We start from the raw sequence: 26,359 nt of genomic DNA, 5'->3' as shown, positions 1-26,359 counted from the left end.
GCACTACCTCAGCCTGTCATCCGCTGCTATAGTCATATTTATGTTTATTTCTAATTGCACTACCTCAACCACTGCTGTGTATTTTTGCACAATTTTTTTTTGCACAATACTTTTTTTTACATCATTTCACTTTATCTTATCTTATTTCACTTACATTCCAGTACACATGTATTTCTTTCTTTTCGGCGCTAAATGTCCTGTGTTCTTTTGTGTTGTCTTTCTTGTATTTATTGTCTTTTGCACTGTCTTGTCTATGCTCTGTTTGCACCTAGCTGCACACTGTGCACTTTACGTGGCTAAGACAATCTTCTGTCCTAGCTTCTTGAATCTTGAATCTTGACATTATTCTAAAGTACATATAACCCGTATACACTGGTCAAATAAATTGAATAATAATAATAACAACAATAATAACCTTAACATTAGTATAAACAATGTAAACATGAATAAAACTGCAATTCAGCTAGGAAACTCTGCTGTTAATAAAACATACATTTATCTACATTTTAGTACAGTGTAACTGATCTGGGACCTGTGGCTGTAAAGATCAGTAATAAAAAAAATCTCATAGCTTCAATAAATAAATGTGATGCTACCCAGCATATAAACAGTTAAATTGTGCTCATAGCATAAATCCGGGCCATTAAATGTTTCGCCCTGAATGATTCCCCTAGGTCTAGAAAGGCTGAGAATCCCTGAATTACTCGAGCTTGTGTGATTCAGATGAATGACAAGCTGTTAGCCAATAAAATCACAAGATTTCCCATCATGCACGCTGTTTGTCAGCAATAAAATCCAACCACAGCGCAAAGTTTGAAGATTTTTCAGCCAATCAGTGAGCTCCATCACATGCTCCCTCCCCTTCACAAGACTCTGACCCGATGAAGAGCTTGGCCCTCTCTATGGGAGAAAGATCATTTTTAGTATCTGCACAGTTGTTTATTTCACACCGGGAACCTTTATTCATGCGAGACTTTCAGTAATTTCATGTTTGGGGCGGTGAGTTATTTAGGGGCGCAAAAAACTAGCCCTAAAATGCCAAAGAATTCACGCTGTGAAACACCGAAAACGGAATTAATGGCTCTCATGTAAAGTCATATTTGTTTGATTGTTTTTTTTTAAAGAAGCGAATTGAAGAATTTGGGATAAAATATCCAGAGGTTATAAAGTGAAGTCGGAACGGAGCCCGTATATCCCTGGTATTTTACAAGGTAAGTAACGTTAGCTAGCTGCGTATGACTCATTAGCTCGGTTGTTAGCTTGAACGTTAGCTAGCTCTGTCAGTTTATTTAGCGCTGACGCTAACACGGCCTGGTTTTCAGCATTACCTAAACAGGTTAGCCAGTTAGCTGTGGCGCGAGCTAACACTCGCACACTTGCTAACTGGCGGTGTTTGTAGTCTGTAATAACGTTAGCAAGAGGGGGTGTTGTGTAACAACGGATATTGATGGAATAGCTTGTTTATTGTCGTTTATTTGCTTCTTAATTCACCAGTTTGTGTGTCTACCTATGAGTATCTAACGTAGTGTGAAATAAGACACAATGTTCTAGTTTGCTTGAGGTGTTTCATTGCTTTTGTTGTCAAGCGCCCGTCAGAAATGATTCAACTCGCTGTTGAGGAATATTTATAAGGAGTGTTTATTAAGAAAGTGTGTCTCTTTTTTTTATAAAACAATTTGAAACACTATCTCGGTTTGCTTTTGCTTTTAAAAAGGACGCATTTGGTGCCCTGGTACCTAGCTAGTTAGCTAATTTAGTACACATTATATTATACAGTACACGATATGTGACTTATGGAGATTTGCTCACTTTAACTTTATTTCCCCGATTGCATCTGTGTTGCATTGTATTAGAGAGTTATCGAACATTTATTCGAAACGATATTTAGCAAGTGTTGAAGTATAAGAGTTTACCGTGCTTGTGATGGCTCCAGGCCTGCGAGGCCTTAACTCACAGGCACGCGCACCGTTTTACACACTGCTCTGTGTGTGTAGTTCAGCAGTGTGGAGACGTTCATTTATGTTCATTTTCACAATGTTAACATACGAACTCGGCTGTTTTTTGGCCTTTTGTTCTGACCAGACAAGATTTAAGATCATTCAATTATTCACAAAGATGAGATATATATATATATATATATATATATATATATATATATATATATATATATATATATATATATTCACCATTGAAGTATAGTCACGGTCCACTATATCAAAACAGCACTTCAACCGAAGAAAACCCTCCCTGACATTTATCATACTTTGTTTTTGTACATGTTTTAGATGACTGAATACATTTCTTCACGTGTATGATTTAGCTGACCCTTAAAACAGAAACTGCAGTAATTTAAAATTATAAAATTTGTGGTGGGAATTTTCTCCTGCTCGTTCAGAACTCTTGAACACGTTTATATTTTTAAATCTCTGTATTCACGACATAGATATCTAGTGGTCGACTTTATCAACATTTTTTTCCTGGGCTATACCCATTTCTTCATGCACCAGTAAATAAACATTTAATTTTTGTAGACGTTAAAATAATGTTTTACTGTATTATATTTAAAGGAATTAGCTGACTATAGCCCTGGTATCAAGGTAGATTAAGGGAATGAGTTTACTATGTCCTCCAACAGGTGATAAAATACTTTTAGATTAACACTCAACAATATGCATTTATTTAAATTCGAACCTATTTGGTATGGTAATGTGCAATTTCTTAGACGTAGCACCTGCTGACAAGCATATTCTTATCTGTGGTGTGTGTGAGGAGATAGCGGAGTCCACTCCGTGACCAGTGTCTTCAGATTTTCAGCCTGCTTATTTAGTGTACAGTGCGAGTTGGGTCAATACCTGCCATTACGTTAACACCTCCTAACAGAACATCCTTGCTTTCACACATTGGCTAAGTTGTCAGAAACGTCTGATTGCACGTTTGCAACTATGATGAATGCAAACAACTAGAAAAAGAGGGACAAGGCAAGACTTGAAGGGTAGTAGTATATGTAAACTACAGTCATAAAAACTCCTAAACAAATAATGACCAATTAAGTAACTTGAGAACTGTTAGTAACTTTAGCAGTTAGTAACTTTGTTAATTTTGCTTTCAGTCAACTGATGAGAAATGCAAAATATGATGGTTTCTAAAAGGGAGGGAGGTTCCTGAGTAATTCAGCTGAAAAGATTTTACCATCATTGAGAAATTTTCACAATGCTGTCTGAGTGGGAGGGATGGCATGCTCTCTATTCCTTGTGAATCAAAGTAACCCTAGCTAATCATGGGTGTCCATGTATGTGGAAGAGGGCAGATAGTGCTGTCCTCCAAGGGTGTTGCACTGCTCTGTGACTCAGCATGAGCAACAGTTTGAAAAGCGGTTGCTGACTTGGAGGATGCATGTTCTAGCTGGACTAAGAAAATTAAATATAGACTTTTAGCCCTATCTGCAAGGGATTCAGTTTACATGGGGTCCTGGTTTACATGGTAATTTCCTGTTTTACAGGTGCTCCCCTGTGACTATTTCGATCTGTATTAGCCATGTCTGGGATTGTCCTTGTCCTTGTCGAATACATATGTCCATAATCTTTGACACAGGTGTCACCTTGCATTTGAAAAAAAAAATGTTTATATTGTAGGCATTTATTACATATATTAAACTGTTCTGTATTTGCACTTTTTGTACTCTGGAGAAACATTTGGTTCCAGTGTAAATAAGCTATATAGAGGAATGACAAAAACCTCACTTTACTTTGTATTTTGCTTTATTATATAAAATTCTAAATTATTTTATTTCATCATTTCATTATTGATATTTTGAATACCTTATTTTTTTTGTATGTTAGAGCCCTAATAGATACCTTGCAGTGTTTAAGGTGATTGCACTTTAGATATTTTATTTAAATGAAAACTTCTAAACACTTTCTGCTTAACAAAAGATTAAATGCACATTTTTGTTGAAACTTTTTATCATTTGAGTGGTGATTTGACTGTCTTAATCATATGTAAGAAATTAATTTTCTAATTGTTTATGTATGCCATGTAAACATATTGAACAGAGCAGATATTACTTGAATGTGTAATGCCTGTTCACTACACTTTATTCATTTATCTCAGTAACTGTTTATCTTGATCAGGGTCAAGGTGGAGCCCAAGAACACTTGGTGGAAAGTGGGACTACACCCTGGCTGCGACACTAGTTCATCGCAAGGCTCTATGCATGCACATGCATTTAAGAATTCCTATACAATTCATAATAATTTAGTGTGATCCAGACAGCAAATTAAGCTCAGGATTGAACTGGGAGGAGGAAATGCTACCTGTAATACTGAGTATATAGACTGTTTCAACAGCCTTTTTTTGGTTTACGGAAGTGACTACTTTGGTCCTTGAATGTTTCCGGTATATACTCATTGATATTGCGATCTTTCATTTAATTGTGCAATTAAAAATTTTAGTATTTGAATTAGGACTGTGTTGTTCAGTGACTGGGTGCTCTCTAAGACCAGAAGCTAACTTAGTTTTGGAAATGAAAGTGTTTGTATTTCCAGACATCAAAAGTCAGTGTCTGCCACTGGTTTTGGCCCCATCTAAAACAAATTGGTATTATACATTTATGAATCTACTTTTAATATATTGACAAGTATATATTTTTATCTAAAAGCAGCGACACAAGTTTATGCGTTAGCATTTAAAAAATAAGTCGCTGTAGGAAGCACTGAATTGCATGCACCTTCTTCATTCTTGACCACACACAAGTCTCAGATGTCACAGATGAAGCATTTAAACCCTCTTTCACTCACTGTTCCACAGCAACATGGCGACAAACTTCACCTAACCTTCAGAAACATTTTAGAACGTATAAAACCATTATCTTTGTTGTGGGTAGTAATGGGAGGCATACAGTTAGCAGTGTAATTTATTATTGGCATAGATATACAGACTGACCCAGCCGTGCAAGTGCAGTGTCCACCAAGAACCTCCCTTAGCAACAAATCATGCAGTATAAGTTTTTGACACCATTTGACTTGCTCAGACTGAACCACAGACAAGACAAATGTCGTCCACACTGTACGAGCAGATGCTCACAAATTTTCCATTTAGAAAATAGTTTTAAGCATCCAGACTACAATAAGCTTTTTACAACTTCTCACTCGGTTTCAACCAGATAATGATACACATCTGCATGTGTTACTTGAAGTGAATGGTTTAGGTTTTGACTGAAAAGTTGTTGCCTTAATGTCTTCTTTAGAGGGTCCAGTAATTCCAATTGATTGCTTATTGTGATTTATTTTTTTTTTAATACCTTAACTGTTGTATTCAATCTAGACTTAAAATGTATGCACTTACCAGGTTCTTTTCACAGATCTGTGATTTAAAAATGGTGCGACCAGAAATGCTCCAGTTCCAGACATGCACAGTAGCATTGCAACTTGTTTGTTATTGTTTACATTATTGAAATGGTCTCCTCTGTAAAGGTTTGACATAATTCTGCTGTGAAGTACAAAACCATGTTGGAGCATTTTAATGTTTAAATGAGAAAACTGGATGGAGATGCCAAAACCTTTACAGTAGTTGTTTTTTGTGTGTTTTCGATTAAGGTTAGCCTATTAAATTAAATTAGTGACTGATGGTACAAATAATCAAATATAAGTATGAACAAACATTACGCAATGTTGAACAGTGGGTGGTTCAAGTTGTATTGTAAGGCTCAAGTTGTTCTGTCATGTCTGACACTGACCATGATGTGAAACTTTTGACCTCTAAAGTGGTCAGTGGTGCTTTGCAAACTGCTGACTGGTGGTGCATGCTAATGGATGGGGGTTGCTGAAGTGTCGTCAGCATTCTGTATCAGTGAGTTATCTTAGATCAGTGCCTAGAAAGTGCATGTAGAAGGCTTGAGTATTAGGAACGTCAGTGGTCGTCAAGAAGGTTAAAGCTCAGGCTTATGGTGTAGGAAAATTACTAATGGTTATTGCTCTGTGTTCGTGAATGTCATTAGGAGAATGAATTAAGTGAATAAAGTGTTGACATGCCAGTGTTAAAGGTTCCGTATACATTAGTGTTAGTGAGCTGCATCTGAGTCTGCTGAACTCACAGCAAATAGCTGTGGTTCTATCTGGTCCTTTTAGCTACAATTACCTGTCTTAGTGAATTGTACAAGTTTGTGTTTAGGGGTACCCAGTGGTGGACAAATCATTCAGTCACCAGTGAATTCACTTGTCTACAGAAAATACATTTGTTTGTTTAGACGTAGCACCTCATCCTTCTAGCCCCCACCATTGAAACTTTTTATTATTATTATTATTATTATTATTATTATTATTATTATTATTATTATTATTATTATTATTATTATTTATTTTAGAGTGGTCTTGGACTGCCTTGAAAACCCTTAGGCTGTATAATCTGCTGCTTTTGTAAGCATGTAACATTGCAACCTCTGCTGTCACACATGATGGCTATCAAATAGACAGAAGAACATGGCAATCCTGACCTGAACAAAAACAAAACGTCCTATTTTTGGTACTGCATACTGCTGAGCTAGACTGATCTGTCGTCTTGCTTTTTTCCCAGTGCCCATTATGCCTACACTAACCAGTCAAGAACCTGAATAACTGGTACAGGTTTTGTTGTGGGAGAGGAAAACAATGTAGACTGTCTGAGATGGTTAGGGGAAACACTGCTCTAGGCACACATTTAAAAAAAAAAAAATCTCCTTCGAAGTCAGATCTCAAGAATCCTGGCCACAACTCTCAAAGGAGATGGAACTTGTCCTAGCCTTCATAATACTGAAATGATTTATAATGGGCTGTTACCCAACATTTTCACATTGTCTAGATTTCATAACAGATCTGTAGAGTAGCCACCGGAAGGTAGTTACCGTAAACCTACATATATACACAATTTCTTTCTATTACAACTGCCTTGACTATGGTCTGAAAGGCAGGCTAAAACCTTGCCTGGGTGCTGCTCTTGATGCAAGTCATACCCGCGTCCAAAGGCAATGCAGAGAGATGATTTGTGTAGTAGAATGGTCACCAAAAACTAATTTCAGAGAGATGAGGGAATATACAAAGTATATGATCCTGTTTCTGATTTGTCTAGGTTAAAGTAGTAAGTGTGATGTGCTTATACTTTTCAGGTGGATGTCAAGCAGCACTAGGTGATGGTGCAATTTTTTTTATTGATTGTCGAAGTTTACTTCAACAAGAGAAAGAAACTCTTCAACTGTTTGTCCATTATTGCTTTATTGCAATCACTAATGGACAGCTGAATCTTTATTGAATGTCATTATTAATTTAGCAGAAATTAAACATTCAGTGCAGTCTGAAAAAGCTGCCTAATGGATAGAAGTTCCTCATTTACCAAAATTATCTCTAGTCTGAAACAGTTGAAGGTATTGAGTTAGAAGAAACTGGGTGCAGACATGTACAAAATGTTAAGCCTCTATCCACCGTGCAGTGTATGACTTGTAGAGTACACTGAGTGACTCTTAAAACTCTCTGTGCTTAGTACACTACATCAAATTACACTTTGAAACCTAATGTAATTTTACAACATCCTACACAAGACAAAGCCCAGAGTTAAATGCGGCTAAACTGTCTCATTGGCTTCCACCTGATGATGCATGGCAAAATCGCTTTGTCCGTGTTAAACACCCCCCCCACCCCCCCACCCCTGTCCAGAGACTTGGAGTGGTCTGCTTTGGGTTTTTAAATCATGCATGTGCAATGAAAGTTTAATTAAATGCAAATTTGTCCTAATTTACCGGTTAGCTTTTATAGGTAAGCCGCTGAGATAAATCGGTAAAGGTGTTAGTTTGTACAGACATGGAAGAAAAAAAGCCCATTTTCACAGCAGTGGTTCATTCACACATTTACTGAGACACTGAGCTAAAAATATTGCACAGTGACTTGTTAGTTAGGAGACACATCAGCATGACGTCCTGACAAAAGCTTGGAATGGTTGACGTAATTTCAGAAATCACAAATGGATTTCAATTATGGCAGTCAAGTCAGGCAATTTGTCATTTGGAAAACATGCTATCTGAAGCTTTAACATTGAAGGTAAAGTTTGCTGTTTCTTGAAATATGCTTTCTTTTAGCCTATTGTATTCTATATTAACCTTAATAATCTGCTCTCTGACTTCAGGGCAGAGCAACAAATCCCCATTTGAATGTCTACTGCTCTCAAAACTTGAACAGAAATTGAAATTAAGAAAGTGATTTAGTATTTTGTCAGGGCTGCTTCATTACACGATAATTCAGTGAGTATCTCTGCTACGTCATAATTTACGTCATTTTATTTTTTGTAATAGCCAAGTTACCTTTAGACGTATTTACAGTTCTGAATTGCATCAACAGGTGACTCTTAACCAGCTTGAAATACTTTTCACTTTAATGTTACTGTTTTCTGAAACGTGTTATGTATATTTGTCTATATCCCCAAGCTGTTGTGGGAGCTTTAGGATGATGCTGTTTTATACACAATTTCATGAGAATTCCCCTGCATGTTGTCTTAAATTGAGATAAATAATTATTTGCATTTTAAACTAGAGCATCAGAAAGTAATTGGCAGCTCTTCTTAGAGAGCGAGAGGCTTTGTATTTAATTGAATTTTTTTTTTAAATAAGGAAAAGCTGTGAACTAAATGTGTACCTGCTGGCTCCTGCTAGAAGATGTGTTCTGGGGTTTTGACCTGTGCTGAAACCTAAGTTACAGACAATTTTGTAGTAGCTAACAGTTAAGATTTATATTTTATTTGCTTTAATTACAGCAGTTGCTAACAGTTTGAATGTCTTGGTTCTAAGTCTTTCGAAGCTTATAGCTATAGTGTTTTGTAAGTAAAACTTCAACTTCTCTTTTTCACTGATACTGTGTTTCTTGGCAGCTTGTTTGCACAGGAGACCTACATTTCTGGTTTCACTCTGTGGTTTGCACTGAATGACTGGTCAGTGACAACAGTTTCAGTGGCAGAAGGTCGAGGGTTTCATGGTTTCGAGCACGATAGATGGCTGGGTGGGTGCTTTGTGTGTGTGTGTAGTAACCTTTTGCACTATTGAGTGTGTACTGGAAAATTCTAGTGCAAGGTGTAGTAAGTGGCATTGGATGTTAAGGCCAAGCTGCGTTTACTCAGCCGATTGGAGCTGTACAGATATAGCCTCTCTATATAGGGCCTTGTTCATCTTTTGTTTTGATGCCTAGGTGATTCAACACATCATGTGCTACCTAGAGGTGTGGCTTGAAGTGAAAACATCAATGACTATTCTCTTTAACACTGTATTCAACATGTGAGGTCATGTATCCTGTAGAGTGTAACTGTGTTAAGGGGTGTTTGGTCAGTTTTGACATGTAATGTGTACAAACGTCTTATTCCAACTCAACAATAGTATCTCGCGTATCATGAAAATGTTCTCTTTTAAGTGTTGCGAAATTAGTTTTTAAGCAAGTCTTAGCTTGTCACTAGTCAACTGTCTTGGCCATATGAATATGCTGTATGTCAGTTTGTTTTACACTATATGTAGTCTAGGCATATAATGAGTTGCAGTACACTTTAAAATTAATTTGCGTTGCCTGTTGTAGAAAAAAGCTCCTCACAAGCAGTGAGCAACAGATAAGAAGAAAGTGACATTTAAGACTCCTCCTTAATAAATGGTGTATAGAGGTTGTCATTTGTCCAAATAAAACCATATTTTGTTTATGGGCCATTGAAGGAAATCAAGGTGTCCAGTCATACAAGACCACACTTTTGTTAATTTTCATGGAAAGAGACCCTACAGTTTAAAATGGAAAAACATCAGATTAGCAAATTGACATGAATTTGAAATGATTGACAGTTTGACAATTGTTTAAAGCTCTAATAATAATCACGCTTACAGCATTCTAACAGGGGTAAACAGTGGAACTCTGACAGGTTTGTGGATATACAGCAGGCATTAACGTTCTCAGTGATTTGTTACAAAAGCTCTTCTGTGTGACTGGACCAGACAGGCTAGCCTTCGCTCTCCATGTGCATTACTGAGATTTGAGTGTCCATGACCCTGTCCCTGGTTCATTGGTTGGCCTTGCTTGAACCACTTTTGGCAGTTACTAACCACTGCAAACTGGGACCACTTACAAGACCTGCCATTTTGGAGATGCTCAGACCCAGTTGTCCACCCGTTACAATTTTACACCTCAGAGTTGCTCAGAGCCTTACACTTGCCCATTTGTAGTGCCTGGCAATCTGCACTACATGGCCAAATCTACACACATTTGTTTAGAATGTCTTCGTAGGCTGTAGCATCACAATTTTTCTTTACTGGAGCAAAGAGGCACAGATATCTCACGAACAAGTGGTTACATGTTTATAGCTTGATATGCAGTTATCAGTTTAACCATCATATATATGATTATGGATTAGATTATGGAACTCAAAACAAGGAATAAGTGCACAGCAAGGTCAAAAGTTGGTCCTTGATGGCCTCTTTCTTTTTTCAGCCATACAAATTAGTTACATGAAGGACTAGATTTTTGTGGCTGAGGCATCCACGTTGACATTGTTGAATTCTTCTTGCTTTGTTTATTTATAAACTAAAATTATTTTTAGGTATTGCCCATCCCTAGTGCATCATCTTTCCCCCATCGGACTGCTGCAGTTTGTAAGCCAATCTGCATTTGTAGGGGTTATAAATAGTGTGGCCCACTAAACAGGTGGCCAAGCAGACAGCCTTGGCAGTCCCAGTCATGACGATGCACAACAATCTCTATCTTCTCTAGAGAACTAGCCTCGAACATGTCCTTCTGCACCTAGCAGCCTTTTTTGGGTGCATACCATACCCTGTCTGGTGTTTGCGTATCAGAGAGCAATGGAAGAAGGAGAATCGAAACAGAGACTTCCCTCTCCTCCTGTGCAATTCTGGGCTTGCCCTCAGGGATTGCAGGCACTAATTGTGGCTATTAGTTAATAACTTAGATCTACTCTATACTTTACAGTGGAGCTCGATCCACTTTCATTGCTGAAACTCTCAGCCACACTTACTTGTGCAGTAACGCTTCCGGAGAGGCAGACTGATGCGGATTGGTGCCAAAAAGACCTCCATATAAGAACTCCATATAAAGATCAGATTATAAAACATTTTTGGCTGCTGTGTCAGTACCTAGAGCAGTGATTGCATAGCTCATGCTCCAGCATCAAGCCCATTTACCTAATGGCTTAGTAATATATTTCAGTAGCTATTTGTGGAGGCATGTAATGGACTTAGGGGCTATGTTTGCTCAAAGCAGCTTAAAGCTACTCTAATCTTTAATACCAAGTTTAGATGGTGGATGAACTCGTGAGCAAAAAAAACAAAAAACAAACAAACTCATGAGCATTGTGAATTAATTACTGCTTTGGACTGGTATTGAGCTTTGTCTATTTGTTTCGCAACACTGATTTTATTTTTCACTGCAAATGTAATGGAGCATTAGGTGCCATCAATATTTGTAAATTCGTAATGCATTAATCCAGGTTTTTAATTTCATGTTAACGAATTTGGTATTAACATGTTATACATAGGCATGTACCATTGTTAATATCAAAGCATAAGTGTTTTAAATTGTACATTTCTATTTAAACAAATCTTACACAGAGGACCTTGCTATAAAAAGGCAAAACCATTATCTAAGCATGCATCAGAAAATTAAGCTGCAGTTTAAAATTGGATTGCAATTTATTTAAGCGTGGTTAATTTAGTTGTCAATGGGTATTCTTGTGTATTGCTTTTACAGAGCAGAGAGTTTTAGGATCATGTTGAGCAACAAAAGGCATGAATAACTAATTTAATGAGCTTGTTCTAGTTTTTATGTGAATATCTAGTGCTGCTGTCTTTGCTGAGCATGGAATGGGATGTGCAGTAAGAATGAAAGATAAGAATAGTCATCATTGGTCACATGTCCACACATTTTTGGCCATATAGTACATTGTATTTTATTTGTACACTTCTGTATTTGTGCACACTTTACTGTTTTTCTAGCAGCCAGTCTGGGCAATGTCAATAAATGTTCTGTTCAGCTAATTTAACATAAAATGTCTAGTAGAGATAAGTTAAGGTCACAAGTGTAATTTTGAATAAGATAAAGACTTTTTTGAGTTAGCGATTTTGCAATCACTTGCTTCACTTGATTTATAAGCAGCCTTTTTTTTGTGTCAACCGTACAACACTGACAGTAAGGCTCTATTCTATTCATTTCAAATGATGAGAGGTTCTTTAGTGTAATGTGTTTTGCTCAGTGTTGCAGCTTTGTTGTCTAAAGGAGCTAACTGAAAGCCATGTCGGTCTTAAATGTTGTAGACCGTCTTTTTTTTTTAACCTGCAGTCTGAGACATATAATAACTAATTCATACACATTGATCCTGTTAATAACAACATTCCATCCAAATGCTCCTGCATTCTGAACCAATTTGATTTACTTAGGAGGAAGTTAAATAGAAGCATCATTATTCTTTTGCAAATCTTTGTCTCTATCCAGCATGTGTGTAAAGCCTATGTAATGCTTGATGCTCATTGAAGCAAAGCTGTGCTACCCTTGACATTCAATTTGCTGGTTTGTTAAATAACTGAAAATAAGTAATGTTGAAGTAAAGATGTTTTTAGCAGCTTATTGAAAAATGCTACGATTTGTTTGCTTATAATACAAGACTTGAAAATGTCAGTGAATAAAATTCTTGGAATAAAAAAAAAAAAAGAATTTGTTTGAATAACAAAGAATTGTTTTCTTCTCTGCAGCTCGTGTCCTAAGCCATGGGGGCATTTTTGGACAAGCCGAAAACAGAGAAGCACAATGCCCACGGTGCAGGTAATGGCCTGCGCTTTGGTCTGAGCAGCATGCAGGGCTGGCGGGTGGAGATGGAGGACGCTCACACAGCAGTGGTGGGCCTCCCGCATGGCCTGGATGACTGGTCCTTCTTTGCCGTTTACGACGGGCATGCTGGTTCACGTGTGGCCAACTATTGCTCAAAACACCTACTGGAGCACATTATTAGCAGCAGCGAGGACTTCCGGCCTGGTCGCGACTCGGTAGAGGGTGTAAAGAGCGGAATTCGCTCTGGCTTCCTGAAGATAGATGAGTATATGCGCAACTTTTCTGAGCTGCGTAATGGTATGGACCGTAGTGGCTCGACAGCAGTGGGCGTGCTGCTCTCGCCAGAGCACCTCTATTTCATCAACTGTGGCGATTCTCGTGCTGTGTTGTGCCGTGCTGGTCAGGTGCGCTTCTCTACTCAGGACCACAAGCCCTGCAACCCCCGTGAGAAGGAGCGCATCCAGAACGCTGGCGGCTCCGTTATGATCCAGCGTGTCAACGGCTCTCTCGCAGTGTCACGTGCCCTTGGTGACTACGACTACAAGTGTGTGGACGGAAAGGGACCCACAGAGCAGCTGGTGTCACCTGAGCCTGAGGTGTTTGAAATTCCTCGTGTTCCAGATGAGGATGAGTTTGTGGTGCTGGCTTGTGATGGCATCTGGGATGTCATGAGCAATGAGGAGCTATGTGATTTTGTGCGCTCCCGTCTGGAGGTGTGTGATGACTTGGAGAAAGTCTGCAACTCTGTGGTGGACACGTGTCTACACAAAGTAAGTGTGTGTGTGAGATTTTATTTTAGTTATTTATTTATTTAGTGGTTTTGTTTTTTTTAATTCCAATGTTAAGAAGTTCCTCTTTCCTCTATTGTTTCCTAAAAAAGGTCATACTAGCCATTGTTCCCTCTGTTATGTCTGTCTGATGCAAGTGTATTCATTCATTTTGGAAAATCTTTATATCTGAATAATTTGGTTTGTCTCTCAGTCTAAATACACGACATATACACATATACAAATACACACTACATATCCATGCAGAGTGAATACTGGTGAATACTGAGATTTACAGAATGTTATACATTTAGTATTAGTTTATTTTTCACCTTTCCTGCCTCTCTGATTATTTCTATCCAGGGCAGTCGTGACAACATGAGTGTTGTGCTAGTTTGTTTGCCCAATGCACCAAAGGTATCGGAGGAGGCAGTGAGAAGGGAGGCAGAGCTGGACAAGTTTCTGGAGTCTCGTGTTGAGGGTAAGCAAAATTTGTCAGATTACCTCTAAATAACCTTACGGTGGAGCAAATTTTTAATTTCTTCACAACACTGCATTTTATTGGAAAGAAGAATGTCACTTGGTGCTCTTAAATGTTCTTTTGCACAAACCGGAAGGGTGCTTCTGACACAATCCATTTTTGACTGATGTATTGGCTTGTTTAATAATTCATGACTAATTTAACAGCTGCACTCCAGTCTCCAGAGGAGACTTCCACACACATGACCAGTCACCAAGACATCTATGATTAATGTAGGGACATCAGAACAAATATTCGAAGGCCTGGTTAACTATTTGAGACTCTCTCATAAATGTCTCATATGTTTCTACATGGAGTCATTGAGAATATATGAAAGTTATTATAGTATGACAGTATTTTGTTGCAGGCAGAGGTACTGCCATATTTTGCATGTTTTAGAGGTATAAATCTGGACTAACAGCATCTCAAGTGTGGATAGTGTTCACTTCTATGTGCATAGTCCAATAATGAGGCTTGTGGAATGACGGAGATGGTCTTAAATATCAAGACACCAAATCAGAAGTGAAACATGGCATATTACATATCCTTTATTTTATGTGTTAGTCTTTTAATTTGAAAACTAACATTAATATATAACATAAACATGCTTTACAGTTGTAGTCATAGGTTTTTTTTTTTTTTTTAATGCGATATGTCATTGGTTGCTTTTAATGCCTGGTAGTAAAAGTTTTTGAAGAAGTTCTGAAACAACCACAGTATCACGGACAGAAGAAACACTCAATTGGCGTAAACAACTGTGCTTAATTAAGCCATGTATGCCTTTTCTTTCCCTACCTATTAACTGCAACTAATCTCTAAGTAAACAATACCCTTAGTAATATTCCATATTTTGCTTTAGTTTTGCTTTTGTGATTTAAATTCTATTCTTTCTATGCAAAAGCAAAATTGCTACTTTGTAGGACCAGTTACAATGAATTCATATTTCTCAGATCTCGGTAAGCCATAGCATATTATGTATTGTAATATCCTGTCAAATTGTTGTATAAAAAGATACTTACCTTGCTCATATCACTGCCATAGACAGACATATAATGAACATGTAAACAAGAAAATTGTGCATTGCGTGAGAAATTGTCCTTTACTAAAATAGGCCTTAACCTCAAGAAAACATTACTCCGTTTCCATTCAAATATCTTTAGTTTCCAGAAACTGAGAAATAGATGTTAATTTTATAGTGTGACATTGCCTCCAACACAATTCTTAGACAGGTGTAAAATTTTACCATCTTCCTCTGGTGCTCCATGTAAATCACTGGTGGATTTCACTCCTTTTACTTGAGCCCTTTCTTTCTCCTCACTTTAATATTTGGCAAGTGTAAAAAAAATTGAGTTATCCCAGGAGTCCTAGAAAGTCTCCTGGATGTGGAGGTTTATGATTCTGTCATCGGTGCTTCACAGATGTTTAACAGATCCTGGAGGCATTAGAGGAGGAACACTGATTCATTACGTTTGTCATGCTGTTCTGCTAGGAGCCGTATTCTGTCATTCTTAGCTCTGTTAACAAAACAGTGGAAACATGTTAACATCAAGTGCTGTGTCTTCAGGAATGATTAGATTGTTTTGAATGTGCATCCGGATGTTTCCATTCTGAGTGTATAAAATGATCGGTTAATATGGGTCAATTGCAGTGCCCGTCTGTGTAACATTTTTGTTGCCTGTCTTACCATTCAGAGATCATGGAGAAGTCAGGAGAGGAAGGCGTCCCAGACCTGGCTTGTGTCATGCGCAACCTCTCTGTTGAGAACATCCCAAACTTGCCACCAGGAGGTGGTCTTGCGAGCAAGTAGGAGAACTTCAATTAAATATTAGTGTTGCTTCTGTATTTTTTTTTTTTTTTTAGAAGGCCTGTCGTTATTTGCAGTGCTAATGAACCCCATTTGTTTTTCACTTCCCAGACGCAGTGTAATTGAGGCCGTGTACAACAGGCTTAACCCACATAGAGAAGATGATGGGGTGAGTAGCTCTCTTTATACTTAATCTTAAAACACTTAAAATACATCACAGTACAAAGTCTTGTGCTTAGGTGCTTTAGACTTGGCTGTCAGTCCAGAAATCCTACTGTCAAGTTCAGATATTATCAGCAAAGCTCATGCATATGAATTTACACGAGCAGTGATGATTTGATGATGGGATGTTTTCAAAATAGCTGTATGATATGATGAAAGTCGAGTGTATACCTTCTTTAAGGAAGGTCAATTCAAAATAGCTTGAATTGATAATCTCCTCCCTGACAGTCCTTGTCATTTTCTTGTCTCTTGCTTTATTTCAGTATTCTCGTGTTGCTTGTAAATGTGTTTGTGCATTTCATCTTTGATACATGGTTTAAATTCAGAATGCCAGGAAATTTTTGTTGCCTGAGAGTTTGTTTTTTGCTATTGATCAGAGGCCTGCACATGTGGTGTTCAGTACATATCCTTGCACTCCTACACTTGCACACATACTGCAGCTCTCAGCTTTCTCAGAATTGGGTCTACCCCAACCTTTTTTTCTGAACTCTATTCTGAGTCATTTAATATGAGCCAAGATGAGGGCAGTGTAAGATCTCGGGCAGGTGGCCTGTTCTGATCAGGTCCGATTATCTTAACCTGCTCTCTCCACTGACGCTGGCGTCTTGCACCAGGACGACCAGGGAGGTGCGGCCGGTGAGGATGAAAAGAGCAGCGCTGCTGCCCATCTCCTGGAGGTGCTCCGGCAGTTCCGCCTCAGCCATCGGGGCGAGTATCGCCACGTCCTGGAACAAGCTCTCTCCACCTACCGCCTGTCCAGTGCTCCGGAGGAGCGTTCCTCACTCCCACCATCCACTGCCAGCGAGTCTCTAAACGCTGAGGACGGCGCAGAGGAGGCAGCCATGCCGGCAGCACTTGACGAGCTTTCCAATCCTCCTGTCGCATGACCCTTGATACCAATTTAGCCAAGTTCACACCCAAAATTTCCTCCTTCCTCCCTGGCTCAGAGCACTAGTCAGCTATCCCATGGCATGGCTCCCTTCCAGCACAGTTCCAGCGCAGGTTTTTGGTTAATTATTTGGTTATCTTTAAGTATTAATGAGGAGAGATAAATTAGTGGCCCGGAATCAGGGTCAGTCATTTTTCAACAGGAATGTCAATAAAAGGAAAAGTTAGATCGTTATTCTTGTAACTGAAAACCTGCCCAGTAACTGTAAATGATATCCTTGGCATATTCCAGCTCTGTCTACAAGTCAGCACTTTTCTGATGTACAGCACTTAGAATTGATCCAATTGACCTTGACCTTGTGGATTTCTATACTTAGCCATAAGTGAAATTTCAGTGGTGCCATGGAATCGACCCTTTGTGATAAAATAAATACAAAAAATCCTCACGACCCTTTTGAATTTGTTATTTCAGTTTACACTATTGGACAAGATTAAAAAAATAAATAAAATTATACAAACTGGAGCTTGCCAAGGAGATTGATTGCTTCTTGCTCTCATGCACAACAGCACATGCAGCTTGCCATGCACTGCATATGTATGTTGTATTTTGGTTGTAGGAAGTGTGTTTGTGTGTTAGAAATTAAGTTTTGTTTCATTGTGATGCTGGATGTGAGTTTTAATGTTTGTTTAGCCAAAGATTGGTATGGTTTTGAACAGTATATCAGTGACAAGTATTGAGTAGAGTATGTGTGTCCGTTTCATTGACTACATGTGTATAATCAAAGTCTCACATTTGCTTGCTGTTGTCTCTGAGTGTTTGGGGAGGAAGCAGGACTCACCAGAAAGTTGCCACTAAAAGCGCCTAATTGTAAATGCAATCACATATTAAAGTTCAAAATGGATTGATACTGGACAACCTTATTTCTCTTTTTATTTATATATATGATTATGACTCAAAAACACTTGATGACAGGACTTTTAGAAAAAGATGAGCTTCGTCATCACATGACAGTTCTCAGGTTAATTGACAGACATTACTATTACAAAGATACCGGTCTTTTGCATTGTTTGCACATAAATGCTTATCTGTCAGTATGTGAACTAAACGTAGTGTGATCCTGTCCAAAGTTTAATTATCTTGACCAAAGATGATATTGTTATCTTATTATTTTTCTCCCATGTAAAAAGGGATGTGGAAATAATTTGTGAGAATTTTGACTTTTGAGTTAATTGCTTACTGAATATAGTGTGTAATCCATGCTGTAGTTCTCCTAAAAGTGAGCGTAACTGCATGTGTAATACATTTGTCTCCATTTAATCCTTTGTCCAGGCCTCGGTAAACAGTACAGTCATCTTTATGGTTGGGGTTTGTGCTTATATGGGTTTGTTGATTCTGCAGTCATTTTCTAAATAAATTGCATTGAACAATTATCTGTATTCTTTTCTCTGGTTGTTTGTTGCTTGGTTTTTTGGGCAAACACAATGACACTATATATATATATGGTAAGTGGTTGTGAAATGTCTGCTATTTTAGCCCCAGATTTTTTTTTTAATGATTTCATTGGGCAGGTAGGTATGGTAATTAAATAAACCATACACTTGGATAGCTGACATTAAAAGTCAGAATTTGAAAAAAAGCACGATGAACTTAATATACTTTACCTTTTTTTTGTTTTTTGTTTTTTTGTTCGTTTTTGCTTTACTGTAGCATTTAACAGCTGTATTCCACTTAATTTTACATTTATGGGATATTTTTGTTTTCATTAAAACTGTTTGTATAATCAAGTCTGTTTCTCTTTCCACCTTGTTTCCACTAAAGCAGGTTCTGTCACATTTCCTGTGAGGTACCTGGTTGTATTGAAACTATGCCTGGGCAGTTTAAGGACTTTTTGTTTCTTAAACCAAATGTTCTAAAATATTTTATGGCCCGGATATAGTTGTATTCTGACAAGTCGTCATCTGGCAGAATGATCAGAGTGCTTTGAACTATACCCCTTGCTTAAGCTTAACTTCCATTTTGCATTTGTAATTAATATTTCTTGATTTTTTTTTTTTTTGTTCCCCCTCTCCACATGCTTACCCTTACTGCTGTTTCCTTGCTTCTTCCTAGGCGGCTATTTCTTATCATATATATATATATATATATATATTATATAAAAAATTTCTTTTTAATTTATCTTATTCCTTCTCCTCTCTTGTTTTCTCCCTGTCACAGAGTGGAGGTGACCTGGATGACCCGTGGTAGCCAGAGACACCCACGACTGCAGTCTTCACACGAGAATGTCCTCAGTTCACACAAAAAGAAAATCTTTACTCTTACGTTTTGGTTTTGATTCCAAGAGATTCATAGGAAAATTCAAAGCCTGGAACGGAAACACAAACGCATCAAAACACTTATTTCGACAATGAGGAATCTACAGAAATGGCAAGATTTTTTTTTTTTTTTTTTTTAAAAGAACTGCACCATTGTATGGTAGAGAGAAATAATTTCACTTTTTGTTTCATGATTTTTTTTTTTTTTTTTTTGTTCCCCTTCCCACTGTAAGTTAATAGAGTGATGAGACTGAGGATTTGTGACTTCTTGAACTGTAGGAGAGACTCTGGACTTATTGCCTGGTGGACAGACTGCAGCACCAGTGAAAGCTCTGAGAGGGAGAGGCGAGGTGTTTGGACCTCTGTCAATGATGCAGGGTGCTCTAGCATGATGAGCTTCCCCTGCTCTTCCTCACCTGTCTCCTACATGGCTCTCCTCTTCACTTTACGCATGCACAGCTTTCCAGAGACATGACCGATAGGCATTACTTATTTCGGAGTGTTCACCATGTTCAGCCACCAAATGCCACCAACTCTACTTAAACCCTGCATTTTACACTCTTCTCTGATTTTTCTCTCGTTTGTCATCCTCCTGCTTGAATATCCTTATATATCTTTTTGCATTTTGTTAGCAGTTATAATTTGTCAGATGCTAGTTTTGGTGCTTGCAGTAAAAAAAAAAAAAAAAAGTAGCACTCATTAGAACAAGTGTTAACTAGGACAAGTGCACTCAGCAGCTTGGGGGGAAATGAACTACTGTAGGGAGTGTAAATATGGTGAGCTTTTGGGTGGCCTCGTGTGCTGTCCTTCCACTTTCTGTGGCACTCACTATAAAACCGATCTTAACAATCCAGTTCTAAAGGATCCTCAGCCGAATCCATAATTTTAGCATATTCTGCAGTCTTTGATTTAAATCTGTTTTAATAAGTGAAATCTATTTTTGTGCAGTAGATGATTTAGTACAATTGGGGATCCAGAAGAACTGGCTTCAAAGCCTCTTTTAAAGCCTCCAGATCTTTTACCTTCGCATTTCTCTACTTGTGGTCCTGACTTTGTGGCTTGCCTTCTGTTTTTTTGTTTTCCTCTAAAACCAATGTATTATGTAGAACCATTTAACACGAAACATTTTAACTTAATTTTTTAAACAATTCTGCATTTTAAAGCTTTTTTATTAAAGCTTTTTTTTTCATTATGATCTATGGGTATAATTGGTATTTTTTGCGGTTAGATTTGGTTGCAGGGGAATAGCATGATTTTGAATAAAGTACTTGAGACAGTTGAGGTTGGTAGAGTATTTCTAAAGGAAATCCGCTGAACTGCATGCATGCATATAATTTTGTGATGTTTGCCAAGACAACAGTGTGCAGACACTACTCCAGTAGGACTCTAGTAGGTACTGGAACTATTCATGGGTGATTTTTTTTTTTTTTTTTTTTTTTTCCTTTTTTTTTTTTCTTTTTTTTCTTCTTCTTCTCTTCCCCTCTCTCCTCACCCCCTTTTTTTTCTTGCACCCCCTCTTTGGCAATGGGTTGACATTTATTTAACGTAACAGTATTTTTGGTTTCACATGTTAATCTGTGCCTGTGAGAATCCTTGGCATTAAGGGGCTTGCTTGCAGGACACTTGGCTATAGATGAATGTACCCCTTTGTTTACACATTGATGCAAACATGCATGTATAGTGTTGAACAACTTCTGTGTTGCTCATGGCTTTCATGCCCAAGTATCAAGGTAGCCTTGAGATGTATGTATGGATGACAAATTAAAGGAAAAATCAGTGGGTCTCTTATGCTGTGGAGGGCATTTTGTAGTATGAAAGATCTCTGTCCTGTTGGGAGTGGTTAATTCAGGAAAGACTTCAGAAAATGCTCCCATCCACAGGGCATGAGGATGAGTTTGAGTTTGAAAAGAATGTTGATCTCATGCTCTGACCATCAGAGTTTCCAGATTTCAACCCTGTTGCGTGCACACACATGGGAGACTAGAATTATGTGTTACTGTCACTCTGCCCCACCATCATCAAAACACTTATTGAGGTAGTATATTTTATCATCTCTCCAGGACAATTTTAGAGACTGAGAATCTGTGCTAAGGCCTGTTGAAGTTCTTCTGATAGAAGATTATGGTGGCTTAACCTCCTTAAAACACATTTTTAAAGTTTTTCTTTAATTTGTCACCTGTCTGTGTGATAATCAGACTAAATCCTGTTACACACTTGTCATATATGCTCATTTGAGCTAACTTTGTCCAAGCTAGAGAAGCTATGACTTTTATTCGAGGCCTTTCTTTAAAAAAAGAAAGAAAAAAAAAAAAATTCTCCCCTCCCTTCTGATTTCACTGACCTCACCTGATCTGGTGTGCAGCTTTAAAATGTGTCTTTCAATTTGAGATTGTTTGTGTGTGTATGTATATAAATATAAATATAAAAAAATATATATATATATTAAAAAATATATATATATATATTTGCAGTTTTATTTCCCTCTGGTACAAATAAATTGCAGCTATATGCTGGAAAGCTTAATTTTATGATGGTTAGAACTAGGAAATAAATTTACTAAATGAATTGAAATGGCAAAAGATATATTTTCTGCTGTGGGTGCTCACAGATATGCACCCGGTTTTTTTGTATATCTACAATGATTGATTACTAGATTGATTGACTGTTGTGACAGATTTTATTTATTCAGAAGATGTGGCTTTATGAGGTGTTTTGTGAGAGGGAGGTTTGAGAGGAGCTGGAAGGGGGAGATTGTGATGCAGGGCTGTCTCGCTTTTTTTTCCTCAGTCTATTAAACTCTTGCACTCTTTCTCGCTCCCACATTCTCTCTTCCTCCCTCACTCCATCTCTCTGATCTTCTCTATCCACCTGCTAACATCCATGTAATTATAGTCCCCAGTACTATGTTGTGTTTCATTAGGATACAGTGAACCTGATCTGTTATCAATAAAGGATTGTTAAAGGTTTGTTAATACTACGGCTGCTTTTTTCTTTTCCCCCCTCCCTTCCCTTTCCCCAAATCTTTTCAGAAATGGACTTGTGTGTTGGGGCTGTTTGCTTGCTTGTGCAAAGTTTGCATATTTTGACTTCCCCCCCCCCTCTCTTAAGCAATTTTTCTCCAACTTCATTCTGAAGTGTTGACCATCTTTAGAAGTCTTGGGTCTTGATATGTCAGTGTGTTATGTCATTTTTGAGACACAAGAGGGTACTGTAACTGCACTGAGATTTGTTGAAGCTTTAATTACACTCATCAGGAGGTATGTAGCTGAGGAACCAAACTGTTGTCCTGTGTTTGAAGATACTGAACTTTTAGCAAAATCCTGTCTGTATTTTGTTGAAAGAAAATGGAAAAATTAATTCTGAGATCATTAGCCAGTAGCTCAAATGTTGTTCTGAGACTAGATATACTTTGTGAAAGTAGACCTGATGATTAAGAAGAACTTTTTTCAATGCATCACATTCTATGAACAGTCAATTTCTCTGGTATTCTAAAAGTTTTTAGAAATGAGGAATTTGGATAGTAGGCTATGTTGTGATTTGTACACCACTCCTAAAGTAAGGTTTTTTACTTATATCTGCTCCTCATTACAGACCCCCCCCCCCCATCCCAGCAGAGGCTAAATCCTGCTAATGGTCAAGCCAGTCTTTCCTTTTTTTTTTTCTTTTTTTTTTTTTTTAAAACAAAAAACTTCCCACTCCTGGTAGTACTGTCTTGTTTTCCTTGGATCAGGATGGCAAATGTGTGGATTAAAGTAATCCTCACTTTTCAGGCTAGAACAGTAGGGGGGAATTGACTAGAGTGCACACATCCTCAAGTTTGTGGATTGGGAGGATAAACTATTGAACATTGCATAATGCTTTGTTAAGAAGTAGGGTAATTGACAAGGGGTGAAAATGCTTGCTGCTGATGAATAATTGCCACATAATGCAGTATTCCATTACTCATGCGATTCTTACAGGATTCCCCATTGTAAATTACCTGACCAAGAATGATGTGGTCTTTTTTATTTATTAAAGGATTGTCTGGTTTGTGACTCAGCTTTAGCTGAAAATCCCAGCTCTTGTAACAGTTTATGTATTCTGGCAATAAGCTCTCACTTGAACAAGCCCTTATTAGAAAAGCAAACATTTCCCCAATGTGCTGCAGATGTTCAGTGAAACAAGCTGTTTACCTAAAACAAATAAGTGATAAACCTAGTCTCTAAGGATGTTTTAGAAAGTGATTTATTACTTTGTTTTAAAAAAAGTGGCGTTATATAAAACTTCACTGAGTGCTTCATGGACAAGGTGTAGCTTTTAATTTGGTTGTTTTAATTAGATTTTACAGGTTTCAGAATCTGTCCTTTTGTAAATGTGGAAGTGGCAGTGCTGGTTTGATTAGCAGGTATACTGAGCAGGGGGTAGGGATTTACTCCCCTTTCCAAAACCTTGGTTACACTGCAGAATTAAATGAGCTGCTGAAAGAATGCACACGGGTGGCATGGCTGTGCGTCCTGGGGGCCGGGGCTTAAAGCACAGCCCGAGTGGCAGGATTATGGAGGAAATGAGAGGACAGAGCAGGGGACCTAAAGTCAGGTAATTCATCTCTAATTAAACACACCAACTGACCTGCATGCATACCTCCCCACCTTTTCTCTCATTGGTCAGGATTTGCTCTTAATGTTAGCCATGCATTCTCAAATGTCGGTGTTTTGTTTGTAACAGATTTGTAATTGTATGCTTTTTTTTTTTGCCTTTTTTTATTTAACTTTGTTTGAACAGGCTCAAGTGATGGCATGTCTGTGGCCCCAATCCCATTATAGACCTCTAAATTAACACTTCATTTTAATTATGCAAGTGTATACAAATCACATTTCTCTGTGCGAGACGTCATCTCTGAGCATTCCCTCCCTCTCAGCCACCAGCCCACCAGCCGGCACTGTCCTGACATGACGGCTCTTTGTGTTTGTTCAGCCAGGCCGAAAGGCCTGGCCACAGGAAGGAATTAAGGGAGGAGAGGAGGGGAGAAGTAATTATGTTTAGTCACTGAATTCTGGAGATCCTTGTGTTAATTATGCGATTCACTACAAAACACTGTCAAGTCGAGTGAAAAGAGCAGGAATGTCTGTGTGAACGGCTAAGAACATGACACCTCGGAGCCCCCAGGAGGCCATGGCAGAGCTTTGGGGTGCAGGACATCAGGTTAAGCCCTACATGTATAGCAGGCTTCAATTACAAGCCTGCCTATTAACATGCAGCTTTGTACCTCAGCATGTCTAGCTCTTCTGGTTTGTCAGCAATTTTGTTGTAATTATAAGTTCCTTTGTAATACTTTGTGGAACAAATGAAGCCCTGTGCATGCAAAAAGTGTGATGTCTTAAAAAAAAAAAAAAATACATGTAAACTATTTCAGTGTAAAGGACATTTATAGAAAGTTTATATTCACAAAGCCTCCAGCAATTTTACTTCTCAAGTGCTAAATATGGGATCACAATGGTAAAAATTTTCTCATTCACATTCCCTTTGACAGAAGTACATTGCCCTGAGGAGAAAGACTCCTGCTATCCTAATATCTCTCTCCAGATTATGCCTCCTCTTTTGTAACCCAGGAAAGCGAGTGGGCTAGGATCAGGTGCAGGATCCAGAGACTGCAGGCAACGCGGCAGAGTGGAGTAAAGTGCAGGACAGGAGAGGAAGAAGTCATTTACGGCCTGAGCATGTTTCATGCCTCAGAAACCTTGTTGAATTAAATGGAGTAATCACAGCTTGGGGCCACCTCTTGCTGCTTCACTCTCTCACTCTCTCTCCCTCGCTGCTGAGTGGAGCAGATTACTGCTGGATCAATGTGGTCTAGGACAACACACTACCCCACACACACGTGCTTCGTGAAGAATTTCAGCTGAATTGGTTCATCTCCCGCGACAGATCTCTGGGATTAGTTTTTAGTGTGATATCTTGATTTGTGTTTATCGAAAGTGCTACGAGTCGTTCCTCAATCATTTTGATTGCACCCAGCTGAAGAGAGGAGAAACACAAGGTCAGGGGTATAAGAATAGTTTTGATTCAGATCAAGTGAAGCATTTAATTCTGGAGCTCCCCTCAGGCCACTTCTGTGAATACTCTTAATCCACTGTTGTAATGCACATTGCCCAATTGTGTATGTGCATTATCTGGACTCAATGTGTGCTCCTTTGGGCAGTCGTTGTGAAGCATAATGCAGCCTATCTTCTGTTAGCTGTATGATTTAGACGGCGACAGTCGAGCGTTGAGACAAGGCCATTTATCTTATTTAAGGGGGGGGGGTAGAGGGAGCTTGCAGCAGCACATGGGTGTCATTGGGAGTGTAGTGGATGAGAGTCTAGAAGAGAATGGCATAGGATCTCTGAGAGGGGGTGGGTGAGCTGCTGCGGCTACTTGTGGAGGTCCTTTAGAGACAAATGCATGCATCTAGTGCAACATTGTAGATGGTAGATATGGCTGCATAAAAAAATAAGTCTCCTAGATAACATGACTACACAAATACACTTAATTGGTGTTGAGGTTTTAAACATGCACAGTATTAAAGGCCATTTAGATGTATTAATCGTATATTTATGTGTATATAAACAAATTAATTCTACCAGCTTCGAAGCAAGTCAAGTGCCAGGGCCAGGTTCACAGAGCATTTCTGTACATGTGCATTTGCATTAACATCAATAGGCTCTTTTTTCTGGGTGACTTAGTGCTTAGTTATCTGTTTGGAGAAGAAGCATAATCCTATGTTGGTGTAAATAGACCAGTTGAATAATGCCAGGTAATAGTGGTCATGTATATGGCCAAAATATCCATCACTATGTGAATCTAAGAGTATTTAGGTTTTCTATATAAAGTGCAAGAAAAATTTGTTTAATCAGAATTATTGATAATCATGTGTGATGCTGTCAGAGAATTCTGTATTGCGTTTTCACAATATTAGTTCTTTCCTTAATTTTACCATAATTATATTGTACCTTATTACTGTTTTGACAAACAGCCTTTAATGTGCTAATTTTATTAATTAATTTTA

At 38.2% G+C, this 26,359-nt stretch overlaps 1 protein-coding gene across 3 annotated transcripts; it reads left to right on the top strand.

Moving 5' to 3' along the window:
• The first annotated feature begins 841 nt into the window (after positions 1-841).
• ppm1bb (protein phosphatase, Mg2+/Mn2+ dependent, 1Bb) lies at positions 842-22,301 on the top strand. Of its 3 annotated transcripts, XM_058405938.1 has the most exons (7): positions 842-999; positions 1,125-1,211; positions 12,746-13,591; positions 13,952-14,069; positions 15,800-15,911; positions 16,024-16,081; positions 16,749-19,149. In XM_058405938.1, the coding sequence occupies exons 3-7, from the start codon at positions 12,761-12,763 to the stop codon at positions 17,019-17,021; spliced, it is 1,392 nt and encodes a 463-aa protein (XP_058261921.1). In that variant the 5' UTR covers positions 842-999; positions 1,125-1,211; positions 12,746-12,760; the 3' UTR covers positions 17,022-19,149. The 3 variants fall into 3 exon arrangements, with proteins under 3 accessions (XP_058261921.1, XP_058261922.1, XP_058261920.1); XM_058405939.1 differs by lacking the exon at positions 16,749-19,149 and adding an exon at positions 19,238-22,301 and having other exon boundaries at positions 843-1,211; XM_058405937.1 differs by having other exon boundaries at positions 843-1,211.
• The last annotated feature ends 4,058 nt before the right edge of the window (positions 22,302-26,359 follow it).

The sequence above is a fragment of the Hemibagrus wyckioides genome, linkage group LG13, assembly GCF_019097595.1.
Source record: "Hemibagrus wyckioides isolate EC202008001 linkage group LG13, SWU_Hwy_1.0, whole genome shotgun sequence".
In the NCBI taxonomy this organism is placed as follows: Eukaryota; Metazoa; Chordata; class Actinopteri; order Siluriformes; family Bagridae; genus Hemibagrus; species Hemibagrus wyckioides.
This window is presented reverse-complemented; position numbering and strand designations above follow the sequence as displayed.